The 25,033-nt window shown below is 56.8% G+C and overlaps 2 protein-coding genes across 2 annotated transcripts; one reads left to right on the top strand and one right to left on the bottom strand.

Annotated features, from left to right (window-relative positions):
* Positions 1–1,970: 1,970 nt before the first annotated feature.
* Positions 1,971–14,571, top strand: MYLK2 (myosin light chain kinase 2). The gene is made up of 13 exons (XM_037521200.2): positions 1,971–2,022; positions 2,483–2,539; positions 3,242–3,632; positions 4,735–5,015; positions 6,528–6,633; positions 7,174–7,267; positions 8,905–9,014; positions 9,098–9,239; positions 12,169–12,239; positions 12,362–12,490; positions 13,041–13,193; positions 13,355–13,487; positions 14,451–14,571. Exons 1-13 carry the CDS (start codon positions 1,971–1,973, stop codon positions 14,529–14,531), a joined length of 1,800 nt encoding a protein of 599 aa, XP_037377097.1. The 3' UTR covers positions 14,532–14,571.
* Positions 14,572–23,701: 9,130 nt separating this feature from the next.
* Positions 23,702–25,024, bottom strand: FOXS1 (forkhead box S1). The gene has a single exon (XM_037521190.1). The coding sequence runs from the start codon at positions 24,952–24,954 to the stop codon at positions 23,962–23,964; it is 993 nt and encodes a 330-aa protein (XP_037377087.1). The 5' UTR covers positions 24,955–25,024; the 3' UTR covers positions 23,702–23,961.
* Between the last annotated feature and the right edge of the window lie 9 nt (positions 25,025–25,033).

The raw sequence follows: 25,033 nt of genomic DNA, 5'->3' as shown, positions 1-25,033 counted from the left end.
GCCCCTCCTTCAGAATTCACGGAGAGATCTGTAAAGGGTGTCCCGGCAAGGGGGGGCAGGTATAGACTGGGGAATTTTAGGGAAGAAAGAGGACTTCAGGTTTTGAAGGGGGTCATTTCTGGTTCAATTTCCTTCCTGTGGAGCAATCACATAAAATTCACAATTTATGCTCCGTCTTCATCTAGAGAATTGGATGAAAGCCCCAAGAGTTATTATGGAGATGATGTTTGAAGAGGATGTTTGAAGATGATGTTTGAAGAGGATGTAAGTTACTTAGTCTCCTTGTCTCAGTTTCCCTACTTGTAGCTGAACCTCCCTCATAGGTTTGCGCTGAAGATCACATGAGTGAATCCACGTTAGAGCGCCTAGCGTGAGTCCAGGCAGGCGGCGAGTACTATACAAGGAGATATTAGTATTTTTGCTTCCTAGACTGGGGCCTTGAAGGAGAAAAATGCAGAAAAAGAGGGCCAGGCAGAGCCAAAGTTGTCAAGCCAGGGGAAGGAAGCCCAAGTCTTTTTGCAAACCTGCACCAACAGCCTCCAACACTTGCTCACTTCAAGAAGAAAATCACTCATTTTGAATAGTCAGCTCTTCACATAATTCTTGGTTCAAGTGTTAAAGTAAAGGGTCCACCCTTTTACTTTTCGTCTCTCCCCACCCCTTCCTGCTTAGCCTGCCAAAGGGAGCCTGGTGTGTGTATGGACTGAAAACTTCTCTATTGTTTATTATTATGTTAAAACAGTATCTATTTTACCCCCTTGACCCCCATAATAGCACACTCGACTGGTGATTCTGCACCTTGTCCCCTCTGCCCCGCCTTCTGGAGACTGCTTCCTAGCAGCTTGTCCATGGCTCCCTCAGTCTTTTTACAGCTACTTGATCCCTCACTGCTTCGGCGAGCTGCACTCTCTTGTCTAAGGGCAGGGTCATCGCCTCCATTTGACAGAGGCGTCCAGGCCGTGGAGTGGGGCGTGCCTGGCTGGAGCACGTCAGGACCTGGATGTCCACGCCGGAGCTCCTTCCAGCCGGCACAGCAGGCTCTGGGCATACAGCCCCTGTGTGAGGGAAGACCCCCAGGGTCCCACCTCTCCCCACCCCATCACAGCCGCAACACCTCAGTCTGGAGTAGCCCCAATGTGGTGGAGGGAAGACTGTCTCCCCGTCCCACCCCCTTCCAGGTGGCTGCTGGAGAGAAGTGGATGGGCTCAGCGGAGGGGAGGGGTACGAGGGTGCTGACACCTCCCACAGTCACTCGGGGCAGCCTCCATCTCTCCAGGAGGCCAAGAAAAAGACATTTTCAAAGACCCATGGGCAGGTGGAGTAAGTGGACCTGAAACAATTTCTTACCCAACGACGCTCCTAGGAGGTCCACTGTCAGGAGCAGGGACCGTGGGCACAGAGCTGGGCTCTTGGGTCAGGGTGAGAATCCCTGGGCCTGTGTAGCTCTTACCAGAACCACAGGAGCTGTGGTGCACTGATGGACAGAGCTGGAGCGAGCAGGCCTGGGGAAAGGGCTGCTCCCCCAGGGCCCCAGGTACCCCCGCCCTTTTCTCTTCCTGCTGTTCCAGCTCCACTCTCCCTCCCACCCCCTCGGTCCGTGGGAAGAATGCCGTGTCCTCTGAACGGGGGCCAAGAGTGACAGGTGGTGGCAGTCCGAGCTGCATGGCCCCTGGTGTAAGAGATCCTCTCCTCCGTCCCCGCCTCCACTGCCCGCACCGCTGCCTCCGCCTCTGCCCACCCGGCCCAAGCCCTTACAACTGCCCCGGGACTGCTCCTGGGCAGCCACCGAGAGCCAGCCAGCCACCAGGTTGGCTCTTTGGTCCAGGTACTTCTCTCCCCTCCATCAGCTGGCCCCAGCCACCTCTCGGCGGCACAAGACAAGGAATCTGACAGCCTGATGCACCACGCTCTTCTTTCTGCAGTTAGACAGACTTGAGTTAGACAAGCAGAAGCACACGCCTACCTACCTCATGGCGGCAGAAAACGGAGCAGTCGAGCTGGAAGTCCCGAGCCCAGCAACAGGTGCCAGGCTGGGGCAGGAGACGGAGGGAGGAGCCTGGGGAGGGGTGTCTGAATCCATGGCTGGGTCTGTTCCTCAATGGTGGTTCTGTGTCCGAGGCTGCTTTGTATGGCACGCTGGGTTCCCAAAAGTGAGAATGATCTTGGGGTAAGGTTGGGCTGGGGGAAGGGCCTCCATGGAGCTCACCCCAGAGAGACTGGGAAACTGGGAAACCCCCATGGATGCACCTATATGCAGGGGGTGGTGGGGCAACAAGTCCTGCTAGAGGGCCAGATGCTGCCCACCCAGGGTGTCCAAGGTACAGGCAGCCCACCCAGAACCCCTCAAGCAGCCCAGAGGCTCAGAAGGATAAAGATTTGCAAACTGTTGCCTGCTGGGGTGAGGAGCTGGTCTCTGGCTGGCCTGGCAGGGGATAAAGGGGGAGGAGGTTGGATCCTGACTGGTATCTCACCTCCTTTGCAGATAAGTCATCTAAAGGTGCCGCAGGTGAAGGACCCCTGGCTGCAGAGAAAGATCTTGGTCATGCAGACCCAAAGAAGGATCCTGACCCCCCAGACCCACAGAAAGAACCTGGCCCCCCAGACCCAAAGAAAGAACCTGGCCCCCCAGAACCAAAGAAAGAACCTGGCCCCCCAGAACCAAAGAAAGAATCTGAACTGCCAGACCCAAAGAAAGAATCTGCCCCTCCAGAACCAAAGAAAGAGCCTGGCCCCCCAGAATCAAAGAAAGAACCTGGGGCCCCAGACCTGAAGAAAGAAACAGGTCCCCCAGACCCAAAGAAGGAAACGGGCCCCTCAGACCCCAAAAAAGAACCTGGACCCCCAGAACCAAAGAAAGGAACAGGCCCCCCAGACCCAAAGAAAGAAACAGGCCCCTCAGACCCAAAGAAAGAAACAGGCCCCCCAGACCCAAAGAAAGAAACAGGCCCCTCAGACCCAAAGAAAGAAACAGGCCCCCCAGACCCAAAGAAAGAAACAGGCCCCCCAGACCCAAAGAAAGAAACAGGCCCCCCAGACCCAAAGAAAGAAGCAGGGTCCCCAGACCCAAAGAAAGAAACAGGCCCCCCAGACCCAAAGAAAGAAACAAGCCCCCCAGACCCAAAGAAAGAAACAGGCCCCCCAGACCCAAAGAAAGAAACAGGCCCCCCAGACCCAAAGAAAGAAACAGGCCCCCCAGACCCAAAGAAAGAAACAGGCCCCCTAGATCCAAAGAAAGAAACAGGCCCCCCAGACCCAAAGAAAGAAACTGAGTCCTCAAACAAGAAGAAAGAACCTGACTCAGCCCCCCTGAAGAAAGATGCCAGAGGTCCTGGCCCAGAGAAAGGAGACAGTGCCCTGGCCCAGCCCTCAACCAGCAGCCAGGATCCAGAGGGAGCAGGGGGCCTGGGCGGGGGTCCTGCGGAGGGCAGTGCCGGGCAGCCGGCAGCCCTGCCCCAGCAGACGGCCACTGCTGAGGCCAGCGTCAAGAGGCCGCCAGCCGAGCAGGGCCCCTCAGGCAGCCAGGATCCCAGAGAGCCCAAGGTGCACAGGATGGAGGCCAAGGGCCAAGAAGCAGCCAGGAGGGGCTCACCTGCCTTTCTGCACAGTCCCAGCTGTCCTGCCATCATCTCCAGGTGAATGCCCCCGCCTGGGGGTGGGAGGGGTCCCTGTCGTGGGGGCCTCGCTAGATTCCTGTCTCAAGCATCACTGTCGTGACCTCCAGCTCTGGGCAGTGTAGCTGGCATGCTCAGCTCCCTCTGTCCCGGGCATCAGTCTTATTCTTTGTCCCCCTGCAGAAACCAAGCCTTTGTGATAACTCTTGGACACCTGAATGGCAGGAGAGGTCCTCAAAGACCTCCCCCAGAGTTCCCCTTACTCCATGAATCTGAGTCTAGCCAGGGGCAGGGCTAAGAAGTCTTCGTAACGTAATTGCTGGTGTTATAGGGAAAGATCACAAATAACCAGGTTGATAGATCATTACTAATACTTCATAACCATAATATAACACGAGTTTTATGATGCAATCAGTTATACTTACCTGAATGCAGATCATGTTAAAGGAGTCATTAATGACATATTTTAAGCCACAATAGTAGCACCATATCAGTTTGAATTATGTATTAATATCAGTCTCATCACCATAGTTTTTATGACTCAAAAACTACATAATTTCCTAATTGTGTCCAGATAATGATGAACCCAAACCAACAACCCTATTGTAGTTTTTTCTTTTTTTAAAAAAGATTTATTTATTTATTTATACAAGCACCGGGTACAGTCAGAAGCGCAGGAGGGTGAGAGAATTCACCAGAGCCAGAGTGGGGAACAGAGCAGGCAGAGGGACCGAAGTACACTGCTGAGGGGAGCAGCGGGCGGCAGGAGAGGTCTGCGCGCCATCTGGGACCCTCGCCGGGGGCCGGAACCGGCGCTGCAGAGGCTGCGGGCAGCTTCGCAGCCCAGCGCTCAACCGCTGCGCCACCAGGGGAGGCCCCTATTGTAGTTTTTGATGATCTATTAGTGCTTGATGGGGAAGAGAATGACCTCAGACATTTACGGTATTATTAATATCCCTTGATTTTGTATTCCGTGAATCGGGTCATGTTGCCCAGTGCCTTGGGGGCAGGGCAGGGTGGATTAGCTCTGGACTGCAGGTGAGGCTCTGGAAGCATCAAGACCCGCTTGAGGCACAGCAGGGCTACGGCTGCTGAGGGCGTCATCTCTGCTCTCATGTTCTAGCTCTGAGAAGTCGGTGATTGAAAAACTCCCAAATGAAGCATCTGAGCTCGTCTTTGAAGGGGTGCCTGTGGTCCCCAGCCCCATGCATCCCGAGCTGGCCAAAACAGCAGAAGGAGGGAAGACTACCCTGGCAGGAAGCCCGAAGGAAGCAGGAGAGAAGGCCCCGAGCCAGGCTGGCCAGCCCAAGGTGCAAGGGGACACCTCGACGGGGATGGAGAGGCCGGAGCTGGGGCGGGCCCTCTGTCCCCCAGCCCGGGAGGAGGACTGCTTCCAGATTCTGGGTAGGCCAGGGTGGGTGGGACTGGGTCACCCTAGGGAGTAGGGAAGGGGCCTCCCCATCTCCTTGTTTAGAGGATTGAACTGCTCTGAGCCATGCCTCACCCAAGCTGACTCCCACGTGTCACACAACGCCAGGAAGTCCAGGTTCCTAGTCCCTCTTGATAGATGGGGAAATGAAGGCCAGAAAAGGGAAACGCAGCGCCCCCAAGCCCACAGCCAGGCCAGGCCGTCAGGCCAGCCCCACTCTAGAGCTAAATTTGATTTTCTTCTACTTTGGCTAAAATGGAGTTTTAAAAAACAGGCAGGTGACTGGAGCAACACCAGCTCTCTGGACAGTGGCATTTTAAGTCAGTCTATAGAAGGGCTCAAAACCTGGCCTTCCACAGTTATACTACATCCAGGAGGGAGAGGTGGGAGGCCGAGCAGGGTGCCATGGGAGATCTAGAGGGTTCACGAGCAGGGAGGACAGTGTCTGTCTTCTGTGGGAGCAGTGACCAAGGAAGCTGGGGTGTGCGAAGGGGCAGCATGGTGGAGTGGCCTTTGGGGCTGGTCAGGCCAGGATGTGATTGTCTAGTCAGCAGGCAGCATGAGTGAGCCTGGCCAGCAGGTGAAGGGAGAAAGGCCCTGAGCAGGGGTGTGGGGCTGGGGGAGGGTGAGATGGGGTCAGGAGAGCCCAGAGTGTCCTGACACCCCCCTCCTCCGGGCTGAGGTGCCCGGGGAGACCGGCCAGGCTGCCTGGTGAGCGGCACTGTGCCACCCAGACAGGGTGGGAGGGCCTGGCGGCTGGGAGGCAGCCAGGAGCCCTGCCTCCTCCTGGGAGCAGAGGCAGAGACCTCTGCCTTGCTCCGCCCAGAAATCACATCCTCGGGGTGACGGGACCTGAACAACCTCCAAGGGCCCTCTGATTTATCACCAGCCCGGCTTCCCTGTCGCCCTCTTGCTATTTATAAAGAGGTTTCCATTCCCGATGACTCAGCCTGTCTGCTGCCAGGGCACGCTGCTCCCTAAGGTTGCCACTAGGTGGCAGCCTCTCCCTATCAAACATCTCCATTCCTGCCCGCCCCCCCACCCCAACCACCACCAGGGCCAGGCGCAGGTTGGACAACAGTGTTATTGGAGGACGTTGGCACCTACCCCACCAGGCAAAGCACCCCCATATGGCACTCCACTGTGTAGCTCCTTTCATTTTTTTCTTTAATGGGAATGTAGATAACTTGGGATGGAGTCTTCATGTCTTATAGTGTGGGAGGGTCCAAGAAGTCCAATGAGCTGTCCCCATTTTTGTGCAGGAGCTGCCCTCCAACTCCCCAACTGAGGCATGGGCCTCCTAAAGCTATTTAGTGTGTTGGTGGCAGAGCTGAAATTGGAAACTGGGCCTGCTAGCCCCTCTCCTGGAGCCGGCTTCCCTCAGCAGTGACGTCCCCTGGATGGGGCCCAGACCAGGCAGGAGGGGGTGGTGCAGGGATGCATCCTCAGCAGCGCTGACACTGTGAGGGCTCTTCTCTACTCTGCAGATGATTGCCCACCACCCCCGGCCCCCTTCCCCCACCGCATCGTGGAGCTGAGGACGGGCAATGTCAATAGTGAATTCAGCATGAACTCCAAGGAGGCGTTGGGCGGGTGAGAGCTGGGACCCCAGACTCATGGGTGAGGGTAGGCAGGTCCTGAGCCCCAGGGCCTCACATCTTCCCCCTGCAAATCTCAGACACGTCCCAATTAGACATGACCCGTGTGGACCCAGTTCCTTCTATGTGGTCACATCTGTTGTATGCAAATTGTAACATGGGCTGCTCTGTATTCAGTCACTGTCACTCACCCAGCCCTGTTACAGGTCACCCAGAGGAAGCAGTGTTATCCTGTCTGCCTCAGTTTCAGGCATGACACGGAGCCCCTTGGGTGATTCCTACTTTGTAAAGAGCCCTGGAGTTGCCTTCTTCCGGTGCAAGCCCGCGAGCTCCCGCCTCCTTGCACGAGCTTCCTCTCTGAGTGCTCGGTCTTCGCGGCTCAGCCATTTTCCCTGCAGTGGAGCTCACTGCTCAGGAGGGAGTTGGGCTGGCTGGGTTGGGTGCTTCCATCTCACAGTGGGGAATCCAGATGGAACAGAGCACAGCCGCATGCCCAGCTTGGAGTAATCTCAGCCCCAGCCTCTTCCACCTCCAGCGGCAAGTTTGGAGCAGTGTGTACCTGCACAGAGAAAGCCACGGGCCTCAAGTTGGCAGCCAAGGTCATCAAGAAACAGACCCCCAAAGACAAGGTAGTGGGGGCTGGCTAAGTGGGGGATTTTGGCAGTGGGCGCCTTTCACCTCCCTCTACCCATGAGTCTTGGGCGGGACCTGGTGTGCAAGACTTAGGTCCTGAAGATGTCACGCAGATAGACAGACGGCCAGGCAGCCCAGCCACAGGCCCTTGACACCCTGGGCCAGAAAGCAGAGCGCTCAGTTAGTGGCCTTGTCGTGGAAACGCCCCTTCAAGGCTCGGCTCTTCCTACTCTTTCCGGGGTACAAGTCCACAGACACTGAAGAGTTTGTGCTCTGGGTCCCATCCCGTGCTGGCCCCTGGGGCTCCCCCTGAAGTGAAGCAAATGTGGCTCCCCGCTCAGCGGGGTAAACAGGCTTGGTCTGGAGTGTGCCTCAAGCACCCAGCCTGGTTCAGAGGGGCTGAGGGAGAGCCGTGTTAGTTCGGGGCATGGATGGGTGAGGGAATGTGGGCAGAAGTTCACAGGGGGTGCGAAGCGGCTGGGGCGACCCAGCAAGCGACTGCAATGAGGTGACTCAGGAGGTCAGGGCGGGCTAGGAGGAGGTGCAGAGCGGACTCCGGACTCCGCCGGCTGGGTCTCTAATGAAGGCTTGGAAAATGAACAGCTTCCTGGCGAAGAAGCAGGGAAGAGGGTGGCATGCAGAGGGGACTGTGGAGGAAAGACCCGAGAGTGCCTACTAGGAACCTTTGAGTGTGGGGGGGAGGCCCCCTGAAAAGCTGGGTCATGGGCTTTCCTGACAGTCTATGGCAGAAATATGGAGCCCCCAAAGAGCCCGAGCAAGAGCTCTGGCGTGTTGCAGCCCTAAATTCCCCTCCGCGCTGAGCACATTTGGAAGGAATGTGTTTTCTGCCTGACCCTGCCTTCTCTGCCGCTTCCATCCAGCGGGCCTGGACCCTTGGTGCTGGCTGCCAGGGCCCAGCCCCTGGTGGACCCCGCAGCTTGGGCACTCAGAACACACGTGCTGGGTGAATGACTTGGAGTCGGTGGTTGATGCAGCCATGATCGAGCACCTGCTCTGTGTCGTTTGCTCCGTGTTTAGACTCGAAAGCAGTGGGATGAGATGAGAGGGTCTGTCATCTAGTTTGAAGGTAGAGCCAGGAATGTCCTGACCGAGGGAGAGGATGTGGGGCACGAGGAAGTGGGAGGGTGCGAGGGATCCTGTGACCTGGGTGCATGTTCTCTTGCAGACGGGCAAGCTGAGGGCAGCTGGATTGTGGGGAAGGGGCGATGAGGAAGGTTTAGTTTTGGGCATGACAGAGTTGAAGTTCCTGTTAATCATTCAAGGAGATGGCAATGAGGCTGGGGCTCCAGGGGCTCAGAGGTGGAGCCCTACTGAGAGTCAATTGCATTTGGAGGGCCTGGCAATTCTTGGGGCTTGAGGATAGAGAGTGCGGAGAGGGGATGTGTGGAGGATGGGATCCTGAGGTGCCCTTATATTCCATCAGGAGGAGGAGGGGTCCCAGCAGGAATAGCGGGGTGTGTCAGGACAATAGGCTTGGGGTGGGGAGAGATGGAGGCAGGGGCACCGCAAGCAGGGGCTTCAGGGGTAGTCAGGTGAGGCCTGAGAGTAGTCTAGCCAGGGGCGCAGGGCTGAGGGGTGCCTGGAGAGGACCCCCGACTTCCCTCTGCCCCAGGAAATGGTGCTGCTTGAGATCGAGGTTATGAACCAGCTGAACCACCGCAACCTCATCCAGCTGTACGCGGCCATAGAGACAGCGCGCGACATGATCCTGTTCATGGAGTAGTGAGTGGCACGGTGGGGCCGGGGGCCGGGGAGGGGGGCCAGCAGGCCCGGAAGCAAGCCTGTCGAGGGGTCTGTGCACACAGCATCGAGGGCGGCGAGCTCTTCGAGAGGATTGTGGATGAGGACTATCACCTGACCGAGGTGGACACCATGGTGTTTGTCAGGCAGATCTGCGACGGGATCCTCTTCATGCACAAGATGGGGGTTCTGCACCTGGACCTCAAGGTACTGGGGCTGGGGCCTCCCCGGAGGGGTCGGGAACACCATCCGACTGCCTTCTGTGGGCGCTGAGACCAGCCGTCCCTGCGGCCGCCCAGTCCCCCATTCTTCCTTTTCTTTCTCCATCCATCCTTCCCTCTGTACATTCCAAAGGGTTTATTGAGCATTTACTAAGTATCAGGAGCAGCAGATCCAACAGAAGACAAAAAAGACTGGGTCCTAGCTCTTGGGAGCTTCTCATCTAGTTCTAAGAGTTTGTTGAGAAGGTCTTCTGCAGTCCTGTGGGCCCCAAGCGGAGTGTCTCACACACAGAGGCTGCTGACAAGTGTCATGAGGCTGTCCTCTCAGGGGTGGCCCCAACAGGCACTAAGAATCCTTGTTCACTTATTCAATAAATGTTTGCTGTGGGTGCCAGGCAGCAGGTGTTTCCAGCTTAAAGGCATCCAGTGCTGAATACAATAGAGACAAGTGTCTGCCCTTATGGAGTGATGTTCTGGAAGGGGAGTCAGGAACACCAGGTATAGTGTCAGCTGCAGGCACGCAGCAGGCGCTAACAAAGTTGTGTAATGAAAGAATATTCAAATCCCTTTTCTGATCTGGCACAGTACCTGGCACATAGCAGCTCAGAGAGAGCAAGTGGTTTTTTTTTTTTTAAATTAATTTTATTTATGCATCCAAGAACTGGGGTAGGCCAGAGGTGTGGGGGAAAGTGAGAGGATTCACCAGAGATAGAGTGGGGAGCAGAACAGGCGGACTGAGGAAATACACTGCTGAGGGGAGCAGCGGGAGAGACAGGAGAGCTCTGCTGCGCCATGTGGGTCACCTCCCTGGCTGGGGATGGAGTTGCAATGGCTGCAGATATATTCATAGTGCTGACGCTTAACCCCTCCCGCCACCAGGGTTTTATGCTCCATACCAACTCTGATCAACTGGAAGTGGCTGCTTTGGGGTCTGGGGGTGCTGGCCATGTTGTGGAGCAGGTAGAGCAAGAGGGTTTGGGGGAGGAGTGGAGAAACTAGTGGAGGAGAGGAGATCTGAACGCAGAGGTGGTCAGCAACCATCAGCAAAGCAGAGAGCACTTCCATTCATTCGTTTGATACATCCATACCGGGTACCTGCTTCTGCCCTCGCAAGGCGAGCTCCCAGCAGGGTGAGGAGGGACATAGCTCCATGTCTTGGAGCCTGCAGGTCCGTGGGTGGTGGTGGGGAAGGACAGACATTCATGCAACAACCAAATCCAAAGGTCATTTAAAACTATTCCAAACAGGTATGCGAGAGTAATGGGGAGAGCAGTGATGAGGTGAGGGGAAGCAGGCGAGGGCCAGGTGGGGTCAGCCAGGAAGACCACCCTGGCGTGCCTGCAGGGGCAGACTCTGTGAGTGAGCCCTCCCCAACAGCCCCTGTGCCAGGTGTGCAGTTATCGCCCCAGATAAAGGAGGAAGCGTGGGTGAGGGAGATGGATTTCAATGGCACCGATGAGGAAGAGGGGAATTTAGGAGGCTGTATGGAGAGAGATGGTGGTGGGGGCAGCGGGGGTGGGGGCATAGGGTGAGGATAGCTGGTGATAGATGAGTTCGGAAAATAAAGTCAATCTGATGTGCTGATGGTTGGATGGGGGACGAGGGCAGAGAGTTTCTGGGGCAGAGCTGGTTTCTGCCTGGTGACATCGATGCTCTACTGTGCCCCGGGAGAGCCAATTTCCCCAAATTATTGTGGCCTGGGGGTCTTTCTTTTCTCCCCCGTCCTGATGGGACACCAGATTGCACTACTAAAGGTTAGTGGTGTCTTGCTCTGAGTGAACGCATCCATTCAGAGGGCCTCTGGGAACGGTTTTGTTAGGGGTCTCAGAGCCAATGCTCTCAAAGCCCAGTCCCATAATAGAAAAGACTGGGTGGGGTGTGAATGACGCCCCCAGGGGGTGGCAGGCTTCGGCCCCACCTCCGGGGTCAGTGGCAACTCACTTCAAGCCCTGCCTGGCCATGCGGTGGGGCTTCCGGTTTTTCAGGAGGTAGTAAAAATCAGGAAATCAGGGTTTTTGTGCAAAATCTCCTGCCTTTGAACCATTGTTGACTACTGGAAAATGTTTCTGCCCTGCAAACTCAGATTAGTCCTGCTTCCTCGCGTTCCCTGAAGGAGGAATGAGGCCCAGAGCGGAGGGGCTAGTCTTGCAGTTACTTGGTGACACATTCACCTGGCGCGGAGCCCTGACTGGGGGTGTTTATTGGCCACTGAGGGTGGGGAGCAAGGAGGCTAGGAGAAGATGGCCCAGCCCTGGGGGAGCCCCCCACTACCTCCCACCCTGGTGGACACCTTGGGTCCTCATTGTTTGAGGGCAGGCAGAGTGATGTCAGACAGTCTGGTCGGTGACGTCCTGGCCCTGGCCCTTGTTGTTGGATGACAGGCCACTTGTGTCTGGGCCTCAGCTTTCTCAGCTGTGAAACGGGGATGGGTGGTTACAGAGTCCGCCTCATGAAGCTGTGGGGAGGACTGACGTGCTGACACTAGGAAGTGACTGCGGCTTAGCAGGAAGAGCAGCACGTCTTAGTGCACACAGGCGGGTGAGAAGCCGAGAGGCCGAAAGGCTTCCGCTGGGAGTCCCGAGCTGGTGCTTTCTTGCTGTGGCCCCTGGAGCCCCATGTGGCGGCCTTGAGCTGGCCTGCCCACCCTGGGCACAGCTCTCTTCTGTGAGTTTCAGTTTCTCCTTCCTCACAGCTGTTATCGTGTTGTTGTTTCATGGCCTTAAATGGAGGGAAATACCACCTGAACCCTCACAGGAGCCTCAGGACCCCAACTGTGCCTGGGCAGCTGGGTGCAAGGTCTCTGATGAGCTGCCCACTCTGGCCCGGGGGGGGGGGGCTGGGACTTGGGTGGACCTGGCAGGGAATGAAGGGTGAGCCAGGTCAGAGGCCAATCCAGGTCACCCCCTTCTCTTCAGCCAGAGAACATCCTGTGCGTCAACACCACGGGCCATTTGGTGAAGATCATTGACTTCGGTCTGGCACGGAGGTACTACCTGGGTGGGTAGGGAGGGTGGGTGAGTTTCTGAGGTGGGCGGGGTGCAGGGGAGGGGTACAGGGCACCTGCGAATAGGCTGGAGCCGTGCTCTGAGCTCGTGGTCTCATTCTCAGGTATAACCCCAATGAGAAACTGAAGGTGAATTTTGGGACCCCGGAGTTCCTGTCACCTGAGGTGGTGAATTACGACCAAATCTCCGATAAGACAGACATGTGGAGTATGGGGGTCATCACCTATATGCTGTGAGCCCCGGGGGAGAGTGGCGTTCATGGGCTTGGGGCACGTGGGTGGGCAGCCGAGGCCAAGATGAGCCTTGGGGTCCTGGTAAGGTGGTCCCAACTCCCCACCTCTTTAGTCAGAGGTTTAGGGTGCATGAGTGCTAGGGAGAACCACAAAGGGGAACTTTTTGTTTTGTGAATGGAGAAACCAAGGCCCCAAAGCTATAGCATCCAGCCCAGGGCTCTGACACTAGATCTTTGATGACCTGGGGTGGGAGTAAATGGGGAGTGGATGCATTTTGCACACTCATCATTCCTCTTCTTCACTGTAACCCTGGGAAGCTGGGATGCATATGCCCATTTTACAGATGAGAAGAGTGAGGCTCAGAGAGGGGAAGTGGCTTGCCCAAGCTCACCCAGCCAGATTCCAACCCAGGTCTGTCCCGCTTGAGAGGCAAGGGGTCTTTTCAGCACATGGTGCTGCCTTCTAGGACTCCCCCATCCCCTGACCCCCCACAGCTGACTCAGCAGGTCCTATCTCACCTTTCTGCATTCTGCCATTCTCTCCCTCCAGACTGAGTGGCCTCTCCCCCTTCCTGGGAGATGATGACACTGAGACCCTAAACAATGTTCTATCTTCCAACTGGTACTTTGATGAGGAGACCTTTGAGGCTGTTTCAGACGAGGCCAAAGACTTTGTCTCCAACCTCATCGTCAAGGACCAGGGGTGAGGCTTACCCCAGGATGCGAACCCCATGTGTGCAAGCCCAGAGTGTGTGTGTGTGTGTGTGTGTGCTGGCAGGGTGGGAATCGGGCTGGGAGGCCGGCTGGGCTCCAGAGTCTCATGGGCATGTTGCCCACCCTCACTCTGCTACCCCCTCCCCACAGGGCCCGGATGAGTGCTGCCCAGTGCCTCGCCCACCCCTGGCTCAACAACCTGGCAGAGAAAGCCAAGCGCTGTAACCGACGCCTCAAGTCCCAGATCTTGCTTAAAAAATACCTCATGAAGAGGCGCTGGAAGGTACTGCTGGACCGGGGTGGGGTGGAGGGAGGGGCTGCAAGGCGGGAAGAGCGCCTGGCACCAGATCTGGGCTCCGCCAGCCCTGCCTTGGCAGGTTCTGTCAACCAAACCTGGCCCTGTCTGGAAAACAGGGTTGGTTTTTCTCTTTGTCCTGGGCTGGCAGCTGCCCTGAAGCAGTGACCCTCCAGCCACCCCTCCACTCTGGGGAGGGGCATCTAGCTGATTGCTCGAGCTCAGGGAAAAGGTCTCTGACCCCATCACCAGCTTCCTCCCTCCATTTTACAAATATTTATTGAGCACCTACTACTTCTAGGCACTGGGCATATATCAGTGGACAAGAGAGACAAGGATTTTAGTCTTGGTGGACTTAATTTTTGGTAGGAGATGGGGAATAATAAAAAAAGGATTAAGGAACGGCTCTAGAAAAAAAATAAGGAGAGGCTGTTCTTCTGAAATAGAGTGGTCAGGAAAGTCTCACTGAGAATGAGCATGAGGGGCAGGCCATGCAGGTAATGAAGGGAAGGGTATACCAGACTGAGGGAACAGCCAGTGCAAAGGCCCTGAGGCAGAAGCAGAGTTGAGAGTGAGAGGAACAGGTAGGAGGCCAGTGTGGCTGCAGCGGAGTGAGCATTGGGTAGGGTTAAGGAGGTAGGAGAGGAATGGCAAGCAGGATAGGGAGCTTCATTGACCACAGTGAGGGTTTATTTTTTACTCGGAGCAAAACAGGAGTCACAGGATGTCTTGAGTGGTGCTCAGGTCTGGCAGACTTATCTGTTGAATGAAGGTAGGAATCCTGAAGGATGCAGTGTGGTGGCGCCTCCTGTGGCCATTTTGGGCACTGCATCCTCTCTGACCTCTGGCCACTCTGGAATGAATGATGGAGAACTAATGATGGGACATTTAGCTTCTCCCTCCCCCTCCCCCACCTCGTGCTGACTGGTACCCCTCTCCCTCACCCCTCAGAAAAACTTCATCGCTGTCAGCGCTGCGAATCGCTTCAAGAAGATCAGCAGCTCGGGGGCACTGATGGCTCTGGGGGTCTGAGCCCCCAGGAGCGACTGAGGCCTGGATGCAGCCACAGAGGGGCCGGGGCTGAGGCCACACAGCCCAGAAGGCCAGAGCAGATGGGCCAGATCCCCAGGGCGGGCTGGTCAGGACAAGGCTGCGCCAGGACGGGAGGCTCGGGGCTCCCCATGCCCCTATACAGCGGCTGCTTCCCCGACGTGAGCCACCTCGGATGTGGCCTGAATCCATCCTGCTAGCGCCTCCTCAGACAGGGAGGGCCCGGCCCATCAGCCACAGCCCAGCCACGGCCTGTTGTTCCTTCCCTGACTCCTCTTCTTGGAACTGCTGCCCCAGTGACCCTCGCTTTGCACCTCCTGGGGCATCCCTGTCCTGGGCTTGCTCCTAGCCGGGGTGGGAGGGCTGGGGGTCCCAGCACATGGGGCTGCTGTGGTTTTGGACAGGAGGCTCTTGGCAGGGAAGTGAGGCGTCAAGACCGATTCCTGAGGCCCAGCTGCCAGGGGAGACAGAGCAGGCTTTGTGAACGAGGACCTCTGTGCCCCCACCCGCCTCCCCACTCCCAACAGATAAGGCCTAGCACACACCATCTGGGCCAGCTCGGCCCCCGCCCACCTTCCTTGCGACCACCAACACACAGGAACTCCGTGTGAGAGAGGACGCCCAGTCCAGGCCCATCCAAGGGGGAGGGGAGAGGCCCAGGGGACACGGGAGACCACCCCCGAGCTTGCTTGAGGGCCAAGATGGCCCAACCCAGCCACTCCAGGCCCCCATCCCAGGGGTCACCCGCAGCCTCAGATGATGGCCCAGGAGGAGTGGGAAGGCCACCAGGCAGCTCCCAACGTGCTCTCAGCTTGTGCCTTGTAAATAAATGTACAGGTTGGAGGTGGCCTCCTTCCCTCTGTGTGCACACGCTGGGTGAGTCGCAGGTGGGCACAGGTCACCACTGTGTGCCTGCGAGGGGGCTACTGACGCAGCCTCAGGAGCTGTGCTGTCCAGGGCATGCTGTGAGCAAGTGGCTTCACCACTTTGTGCCTTGGTTTCCCCACCTGTGATGGGTAGGTCAGTCAACATTTATCAGGTGATTACGGTATGCCAGCCTCTCTCTAAGCATTGTATATATTTTAACTCACATCTCACAACGAAGTTTTGCAGTGGATATTATTATCACTACTCTTATTTTACAGAGGGGGAAACTGAGACTCAGAAAGGGGAAGGACCTTGAAGGTTACTCAGAAGTTGGGGTTTGAAATGAGCTCTCCCAGAGTCAGACTTTGCCCATGAGCCCACCTGCTTCTCACAGAACAAGGTGTAAGCAGAAAGCAGAGTCTCTAGACTGAGACAGAAGTCAGGGAGGGCTTTCCCGGGCCTGCAGTGCTGGGGGCCTCACACAAGAGATGTTCTCTATTCTTTCCCATAGGCCCCAGCCCATTTCACCCCAGGCCTGCAGTGCAGGGGAGGGGTCTCTTTGTGGGAGGGGCCAGCCCAGCGGGCAGGAGAGCTTAACCTTAAGAGGTTGCAGACTTTCTGGCTGTGAGGACAACTGAGTCAGAAGTGAGGCTGGTGTAAGTGGGGCAGCTGCTTGGCCTGTTGGGGCCCTGGGAGTTCTGGCGGGAACAGCAGTGACAGCAGTCACCTCACCCAGGTGCTGGCCCAGTTCCGGTGTCTAGATCATGGGGACTGCTCACGGTCACCCCGCAAGGCTGGTGTTGTGTCCATTTCTCAGATGGGGAAGTCAAGCCTCAGGGAGATTAAGCCACTTGCTCAGGGCCACACAGCTAGCTGGTGGCAGGCCTGGATTTGTATTCAGACAGTCTGGGCCCAGAGCCCCTGCTCCTAACCACTGCGCCACCTCCCTCCTGTGACTCTTGAACTTTTCTGAAAACTGGGGTGTTGCCAGTGCATCCCTTCTTCCCCCGCTTCCATGAACATTGGTCCAAAAGGCAAGGTCAGACCCTCATCCTTCCCTGTCATGGGAGATGGGTGCAGAGTCCCACAGTACAGGTGCCGCTGGAGGAGGGGACTCCCAGGTCTGAGCCTGGCGGGCTCGTAGTCAGGACATGGGGACCTGGGAAGCCTGGTGTGGGCTCTTGTTGGGAGATAGGCTGTGGGCAAGGCCCCCGGGGCCGTGGATCACTGCCCACTGGCTTGCCACCTGCCAGCTGGGCCGGGCTTGTGGTTTCCTCTGAATTCTCTCGGCCTCACTGGCCCCCACCCAGGCAGAGCCTCGGCCACACAGCGTGATGATGAGGGATGAGTCACTGGTGTGGTGTGGAGGGAGAGGAAATGAGGTTCGGCCAGAGCAGAGACCCAGGGCCTGGATCCAGCTGGGGAAACCGAGTCCAACACCAAGAAGCTCTCTTAACAGAGAGAACAATGCTTGGGACTAAAACCCAGGACTCTTGACAAGGACAAGCCTCAATTTCCTCCTTTATAAGAAGAAAATGACAATCTCAGCTCTGCTCTCCTCTCCTGCAACGAGGGCCTTGTGACAGCAGGGAGATGGAGTAGGGGTGCTCATTGACCGTCTTCCACGGGTGAGGAAACAGATTCAGAAAGGGAAAGTCACTTTCCCAAAGCCACACAGCAAATTAACAGGTCTTTGGCAGGAAGCCCCTGCAGAACCATGGAACAAAGCTAATCACCACCTTCTTCCATCCCTCGTGGGAGCACATCTTATAAAGCTCCTTTACATTCGTCACACGTCTCTTTTGGACCTTCTCTGGTCCATGGAGGGAAAAAATATAAACATGACAGTAAGAATGGGAGGTGGGGTTCAGAAAGATTTTTTTTTCCCTCCAAGGGCCACCGAGTGCGTCCGGAAAGAAGCAGGAGTGGCGACCCTGCCTGGCATGTGACTGACCTCTGCCTCTGCAGGCTGGGGCAGCAGCCCTAGTGCCTCCACCCGAGCTCCCAGCCCTGGCAGCCTGGGGTCTCGGGTTCTCCAAGTCCTGAATGCTAGGCTGCGAGCATCCCCTGCTTGCTGTTCCCTGGCCACCACAGTGCCCAGGTTGTGGCTTGATCACAGAGGAAATGCTGTGACCTTTACTGCAAGGTGCTCTGTGCCCTACAGGGCCTGGGTGGCAAACTTCCCCATCCTGGGTGTCCTGGGTGCCCCAGTGGGCTCAGAAGGGTTAACAGCCTCGATGGGACAGCTCCTCCCGGCTGGTCCCAGCCCAAAGAGCCTTCCTCAAGACTACTTCCTGCCTCTGGGCCTTGGCCAGACCCACAGTGACCACCCCCACGGGTCTGAGGCTGCATCTGGTTTGGATTACACCAGGGCTGGTGACGGGCCTTTTCCTGTCTGCCTCCAGTGGCCTTGCATTCCACCAGCCACCTTGGACCCAACAAGGCAACGGTGGGAAAAGATCCAGCTGTGACAAGGATGTGGCCCCTGTGACCTCACTGCCATCCATGTAGGCACCCGATACCTGTTCCTTCCCTTACTCAAATAGGTGCTGGTTATTGAACACTGGCAAGGTGCCAAGTGAGTCCCATGTCTGAGCTCATTTTATCCCCATCCTGTGAGGGGATATTTTCATTATTGGTATTTCACAGATGAGGAAACTGAGGCACAGGGAGTTTTTGGACAAGCCCCTGGGTATCCAGTCTATAAATAGTGAGGTCAGGATGCAAAGCAGGTAGTCTGACTTCTGACACATTCAATCACTTCACAGCTCTCTGGTGAGTCCCTGCTCTGGGCCTGCTCCCCACCCCCCCTCACAAGCCCGGACAACTTAGTCATGGTCACTGCTCCCAGGGAGCTCAGGGCCTCTGGAATCCCAGCGGGTGGGACAGGACATGGAAGGAGCCACAAGCCCCTATACTCTCTGGTGGGAGTGATGTCCAAGATGAGAGCAAACAAGGAGTAGGGCTTTTCCAGATGGAGTGAGGAGGGTGCTCCAGGGAGTGGGGGTTGTATGTCCCAGAACTGGGAGCTGGGAACAAGCTTGTCTTGGAGCATTCCAGTAGGGCTTTTGTTAAGGATGAAGCAGAAATAAATCTAGAGAAGTTAGTGGGGGCTGACTCAGCGCAATAGGGAGCTATGGAAGGCCTTTGAGCAAAGGAGAGACATGATTAGGGAGGTCGGTGAGCAGGAGAGAGAAACCGGAGGCTGGAAGGCCAAAGGAGGTGGGGTCAAGTCTGCTTGTGAGAGCTCTGAAGACTGGCTGTAAGAGCTCTGGAGACAGGAGGAGGGAGACAGGCGAGGACAGGAGACTGGGGGCCATGTCAGGCAGAACAGGGTGCAAATATTTGCTTCTCTTAGCCTCAGTCTCCAATCTGTAAAATGGGGTAATAGTTTCTCCTGCATCCCAGGCTCGATGCATGTTTCATGAGCTGTGTAGACAGAGCATCTGGCACAGACTGCTGAGCTCATGTCTGACCTGCAACAATTTCTCCAGCCCCACCCCCCACCCCCCACAACATTGCAAACAGGATTCTAGGTGCTGGGGACAAGCAGCAAATCGACAAGTCTTTGGCCTCTAGAGCTCCATTCTAGCAGATACAGACATGGAATGGCAATAGTGAATTTAGAATGCACAGATGGGGGCGGGTCAGTGAAGACTTCGCCAAGGGCGTTTCAACAGAGACTGAAGGGCACAGGGAGGGAACCCTGTGAATTTTCATGCATGACTGTTCCAGACAGGACAGGTAAGTGCAAAGGCTGTTTGGAACAAGGGGCGCAAGGGAAGATGAAGCCAGGTCACATGGGCCTGTGAGGTGTTGGTTCTGAATGAGGGGCCTCTGAGATTTCACCCAAGGGGCCTGGATGAATGGGTGACCAGCCCTCTACTCATCTGTTCAGCACCTTTATCAAGGGCCGGCTATGTGCTGGTCACCACGTTAGGGAAGTAGAGAAAATGAATAAGGCAGACCCATCCCCATACCCTTGAAGCTGACATTCCAAGACAGAGACACAATGAAAAATGAAGAAATATGCATAATTATGCAGAAATATGCATAATTCCATCTTGCAACAGGTGCCCTGCAAGAAAAGGAATGAGGTACAGGGATGGAGACTAATCTAGGGGCATCTAATCAGAGGGTGAGGAGAGGCATCTCTGCGTAGGTGATGGTGGTGATGTTTTACTTGGGCTGGATGCTGAGAAGCCAGCAGTTAAGGTGTGAGCACCCCAAGAGAAGGGAACAGCAAATGCAAAGGCCCAAGGTGGAAAAGACACTCACCAATCAGTCAGCTGTGAAAGGAGCAGAGTGTAACTTCTCATTTTGCACGGGGGTGCCCTGAGGTGCCCTGAAGACTGTGATCAGGAAGGGGGTGAACCTGGCCTTGGGGTGGGCGCAAGCTGGGTTCTGGCCGTCTGTGGGACTCAATGAGCTGCTGGCTTATTTTGAGCCTGGAATTCCTTCTTTTGACCCCACCAACTGCCTTTTTGAGTCACACCTCTTGCTGGCGAGCTGGGAACAGAGCATTGGTTACCCCCAGACCTGCAGGGATAGAGGTTCTGCCCTGTGTAAAGGAAGGGGCAGAGGACTGGGTTGAGAGTACAAGGCCCTCCAGTGGGTTTTTTTTTTTTTTTTTTTTTTTTTAATGTTTCAGTTTCATCCTTGTTGACTGAATTGTACATGTAGGATGAAATTTTCCCATATACTATTCCTGGGGATTGGGATCATTTCCCCATTTTATGGACGAAGAAGCAGAGATGCAAAGAGGTGAATCCACTTGCTCAAGGTCACACAGCAAGGAAGGGGAGATGCCAGGAATTGAATTCAAAGACTTGTCTATCTAACAGTCTTTCCTCCCACTGTGTGCCCCCAGCTCTACAGTGACTAGACATTCCCCTGGAGGGTACATCCGGTTAAGGGGACATAACCCCAGGGCTCAAACATTTACTTATTTTGCTTCACAAACACAGAGCCAATTTCACGTGCCAGACCCTGTTCTAAGCACTTTGAAAATATGAACTCATAACAACCCCATGGGGGTAGTTATTGTTAGGGTCATATTTTATAGATGAGGAAAACACAGAGAGGGGAAACCACTTGCCCAAGGTCACACAGCCAGGAAGTGGCAGAGCTGGAACCTGAACCCAGAGTGGCTGCTCTTAGCCGCTGCACTTACTGCCTCTGGCAGCCCGGCTGGCCACACAGCCTCCCTTGTTGATCATCCATCGCTGTGTGGCCTCGGAGTGCTCCCACCCTCTGTGGAAGAGGGTCTCCCACCCCTGGCCAGGAGCTGTGTGGGGTGTGGGAAGGAGTGTGGAACTCTTGGCAGAGGAATGCTGTAAACCAGGGAAGGAAGCGGGCGGGTGGGTGGGAGAGCAGGCAGGGAGATAAGATGAGGAGGGCCTGGCCCTGTGGGTAGGGGCAGCCTCCTTGGGGGCAGGGAGTCCTCTCTGGCCCTAAGAAGAGACCACAGAACCAGAAGGTGAAGGTTCTGACAGTCCTCAGAGCTGCCAACTGTGGACAGCAAGGGTCACCCCTGTAGACAGCAGGCTCCCCTTTCCTGGAACCCCACGTGATAGCCACTACTTGGCATAGAGGTTCAGCAATCAGGCAGGAGACGCCCTTTCAACCCTGATATTCCAAGAATCTGAGCTGCTGTGATTAAAAACTGGAACATTCTGAAATTCTGCTGATTTTACCATGTTAGATTTAACTTAGCCTCACTCTGCAAAGCTACCCAGGAACTTTGGTTTGCTCTAACCTGCTGAGGAGGCAACAGACAGGTCTCCTTTAAGGAGGGTCCTTGCAGCAGAGTCAGCCGGGCTGGCCCACCCCCTGAGAGCTATATGTTTAAGGTAGCAGAGGCAGTGCCGTGGACCTGGAGAGGAGGCAGCTCTGCTCCTGCCTCGCTGTGTGGCCTTGGTCATGTCATTTACCTTCTCTGTCCTCAGTCTCACCAGCTCTGTCAAGATGTTGAGGTGCTTTCTCTGGGTCCACCCAGCTTAAGCATACTGAATCTCCCCTGAACACGGTCCACCCCATCCCCCAAGTAGGGGGAGGGGCAGGCAGGAACCAGAGGGTGTCTACTGGACATGGAAAGAATGTGAAGGCAAGAGGCCCAGTGGGTGGGGTCCCTAGGCTGGGCAGCAAGCAGAGGGCAACATGAGATCATGTTGTCTGGGCCTCCTGTCCAGCACCTCTGGGGATGGGATTGTCTCCAGGCTGTTCCTTCCCCTCCCACCTTCCATCACACCCTCCCCTGGGACCCAGACTCAAAGCCAGGCTGCCCATCCCCCTCCCACTGGGCAGGGAGTGAAACCAGGGCCTGAGAGGCGGGCACTGGTCCAGGCTCATACAGTGAGTCCAAGGCAGGCACTGAGCCCACGGTCCTGCTGGGGAATTAGGGCTGAGGGGGCTGTCTTCACGTCTTGGCTATTGGGGGCCAGAGAAGGACATGGGGAGGGGGCTCACGTCCACAGCTGAGCCTAGGCGTGGGTTTGTGGTTGTCCTTTGCCTGTTCCTCCTGAGCAAAGGTTGGGCAGGGGACATAGCTCTTTTCTCCCCAAGCCCCCACTCCTCACAGGCTCAAGTTTCTCAGGGGGTGGGCAGGACAGGATGCAGAGGGCTGGGCTCCCCCAGTTGGCCCGCTGGCCTCCCCATCCTCCTACTAGCTCAGGACACAGGCTGGGAAGAAACTGGGGTCACAGGGTCTCCACAGGAATGCACCACAGGGAAGAGTGCCCAGCAGAGGCTTCTTTCCCGGACCCAACTCAGAAAGAGCCCCCAGCCCTGTAACTCCCCAGCCCCTGTGACAGTTGGAACCTAAGTATGGCGCACACACTCCCCAAAACCTACTGACCCACACAACACACAGCCACGAACCCACACAGGCGATCTCCTCCCCCCAAGCCCTCAAATAGGACTTCTCTCCCCTCCCCTTTGACCCAGGTGAAGGGACAGAGCCTCCCCATTGCTCTGTGTTCCAGCTGGGGTCCAGCAGGCATGGTGGGGGAGGGCCCCACAGCTGGCCAGGCATTTCCCTCACCCCTTCCGGCCACAGTGAGCCCCCACCCAGCAGGTCCCCCCTCCACCCAGGCTCTGGAGTCTGTGGGAACCAGACAGTTGGGGCTGTCCAGCCGGACTAGCTTCCTCCCAGGCCCCAGGGGACCTGCTGAGGGAGGAGGGAGCAGCAGAGACAAGTCAGTGTGGCCGCCTGCCCCGGGGGAGGCCTTCTGGAGGGGGCCGGGCTGCCTGCCCAGTTTCCAGCCCCCTGGTGTCACCTCATGGGATATAGGACCCTCCAGGCCCCTACACAATAGACAATCCCAACCCCCTTTTCTTCCTTTCTATCCATGATTCAGATGGGGGAGGGACTGAAGCTCAGAGGAGAAAGTCATTTGCCTCAGTTCCTCTGGCACTGAGAGTGTGGGGACAGGGTTTCAGGTCCCTAAGTCTGAGCAGAACAAACTGGATACAGGCATTTCTCCCGTTTCTACCCCAGGGGGCAGAAAGCAGAGGCCAAAGGTCAGGGCTCAGTCACTTCCCATTGTACCCAGAACAGCCATCCCTGGCCCCTGTTGGGAGAGATGCTTTCTTAGAGTCACCAGGAGTCCTGGAAGAGTTGGGGGCTCCAAGGGTCCCTCCATTCATGTGGGAAACCCAGATAAGGGGGTTGGGGCTGGGATCCCTATCGTGCAACTGGCAAGGGTGTCTGTTTAGTCCCAGCATTCCAGAATTCTAGAAATGCCCTCTCTACTCTAGGGGTCACCATCAGTGTTGCCCAGTGCCCCTCCTGCACCCTCAGCCTGACTGCGGTCAGGGGCCAGGGGTAGAGCCACACACACCTCGTTTTGATTTCCTCTCTCCCACTCATTTGCCACCTGGAACGGGAGCTAGTGGGCCCCAAACTCTCCGAGCCTCAGCCCCACCACGGCAAAACATACCTCACAGGAATCAGGTGAGAGAAGCCCTGCTACCAGTGGTCACGGTTTTTATAACTGCTCATATGGGGGTGCTGAGTTACAGTTTGGGGCTAGGGCATCTGCCCCTCCAGCCAGCCCAGCCTCACCCACTGGGCTGTGTTCCTCCTCTATCACCACCCCCCATTCCCTGCTCCCCCTTCTTCTCCTTGCTGGGAAACTCCCTGAGAAAGTCCCCAGCAGGAGAAACACTTATGTGGGACCCTTCCACCTGGGGTCCCCAGCCCCTGCCACATACTCCACCACCACAGCCACCCCACATGGAACCAGGCCTCCTGGTCCTCAGTTCCCAACCATCCAGCAAGCTGACCCTCATCGTCACACTGGCTTTATTGGCCCTCAGAGCCACAGAGGCAATCCCATGGGCCCCACTCCCCTCACCCCCAAGTCTGTCCAGAGGCCCCAGGGGCCTGGGTGAGCGGTCACCCCTCCAGTGTTGGTTTCCTGTCCTGTTGTCTTTGGCTTTCCAGGGTGGGGTCCTTTGAAAGCTCCCCAGATCCTAGTCAGACTCAGCCCGGAGGGTGTAGCTGGCAAGGGTCCTGCAGGGCCTGCCCGAGGCCAGGCTGGCTTCACTCAAAGAAGAACATTCCTGGTGTCCGGTATAGGCAGGGGGTCAGTCCCAGTGGATAGCCAGAGCCTCCCTGGACAGGGAAGCCTCCAGCCACCCAGGGTTCCTTGGGGTCCGCAGGCAGGGGCAGCGGGGCCCTGAGTGAGGTTGGAGGAGTGGGTGGTGCAGGGGAGGGGGTTGCTGAGGCTAAGAGGTGCTCCAGGCCTGCGTCAGTTCCCATGCAGAAATTCAGAGCCTGCAGCCGGCACTGGTAGCCACTCCCAATGCCCGTCTCGGGGGTCAAGATGGGCGTAGGGGCCTTGCTAAACCCCTCGGCCTCAGAGAAACCCGCAGAAAAGCCAAATGCTGGGCATGGGGGAGACGTGGCGGCCACAGGGAGCTCCCCTGGGCCTGCGGGCTTGGGCGTGGGCATCTCTTTGGCCTCTGCAGACGGTCGAGGTCTAGCATCAATGGTTGCCGAGCACATGGTGACTGGCAAGGTCCCCACCAGACCCCCAAAGCTTAGACCTTTGGTCTCTGGCAGCTCCGGAGGGAAGGGGCACTGCCTGCTAGTTGTGGCGCTGGGGACTCCTGGGTCCTGGCTGGTGGCTCTGAGGGGTCCACGGCGTGCCTTGGCTGGGCCCTTGGCACCCTCGCCCCCTGCCCGCCGGGTGAAGCGTCGGCGCCGGCGCAGGAAGCTGCCGTGCTCAAACATGTCGTGACAGTCTGGGTCCAGCGTCCAGTAGCTGCCCTTGCCTGGCTTGCGGTCATCTCGAGGCACCTTGACAAAGCACTCGTTGAGTGACAGGTTGTGGCGGATGCTGTTCTGCCAGCCAGGCCGGTTGTGGCGGTAGAAGGCGAAGCGGCCCATGATGTAGCGGTAGATGCCGCTGAGCGTGGCCCGCTGCCCCGGGGAGCTCTGGATGGCCATGGCAATCAGAGCTATGTAGCTGTAGGGAGGCTTGGTGGGCTCAGCTGCAGGGCCCGGGGGCCCAGGTGGAGGCTGCTGCTGCATGCTGGCCGGGCTGGCTAGGGTGCCGGGACCTCGGGGGCCAGGCACTGCGTCCAGGGCTGGCGTCCGGCACAGCCTGCCC

This window comes from Talpa occidentalis, unplaced genomic scaffold (assembly GCF_014898055.3).
Source record: "Talpa occidentalis isolate TD23 unplaced genomic scaffold, MPIMG_talOcc4v2.1 talOcc4.10, whole genome shotgun sequence".
NCBI classification, from domain to species: Eukaryota; Metazoa; Chordata; class Mammalia; order Eulipotyphla; family Talpidae; genus Talpa; species Talpa occidentalis.
The sequence above is the reverse complement of the archived record's forward strand: the minus strand, read 5'-3'. Positions and strand labels throughout refer to the sequence as shown.

Coding starts and splice junctions, on each gene's coding strand:
- MYLK2 (XM_037521200.2), top strand. CDS start 1,971: ATGGCGGCAGAAAACGGAGCAGTCGAGCTGGAAGTCCCGAGCCCAGCA. Junction 7,268..8,904: donor AACAGACCCCCAAAGACAAG/GTAGTGGGGGCT, acceptor CCTCTGCCCCAG/GAAATGGTGCTGCTTGAGAT. Junction 9,240..12,168: donor TTCTGCACCTGGACCTCAAG/GTACTGGGGCTG, acceptor CCTTCTCTTCAG/CCAGAGAACATCCTGTGCGT.
- FOXS1 (XM_037521190.1), bottom strand. CDS start 24,954: ATGCAGCAGCAGCCTCCACCTGGGCCCCCGGGCCCTGCAGCTGAGCCC.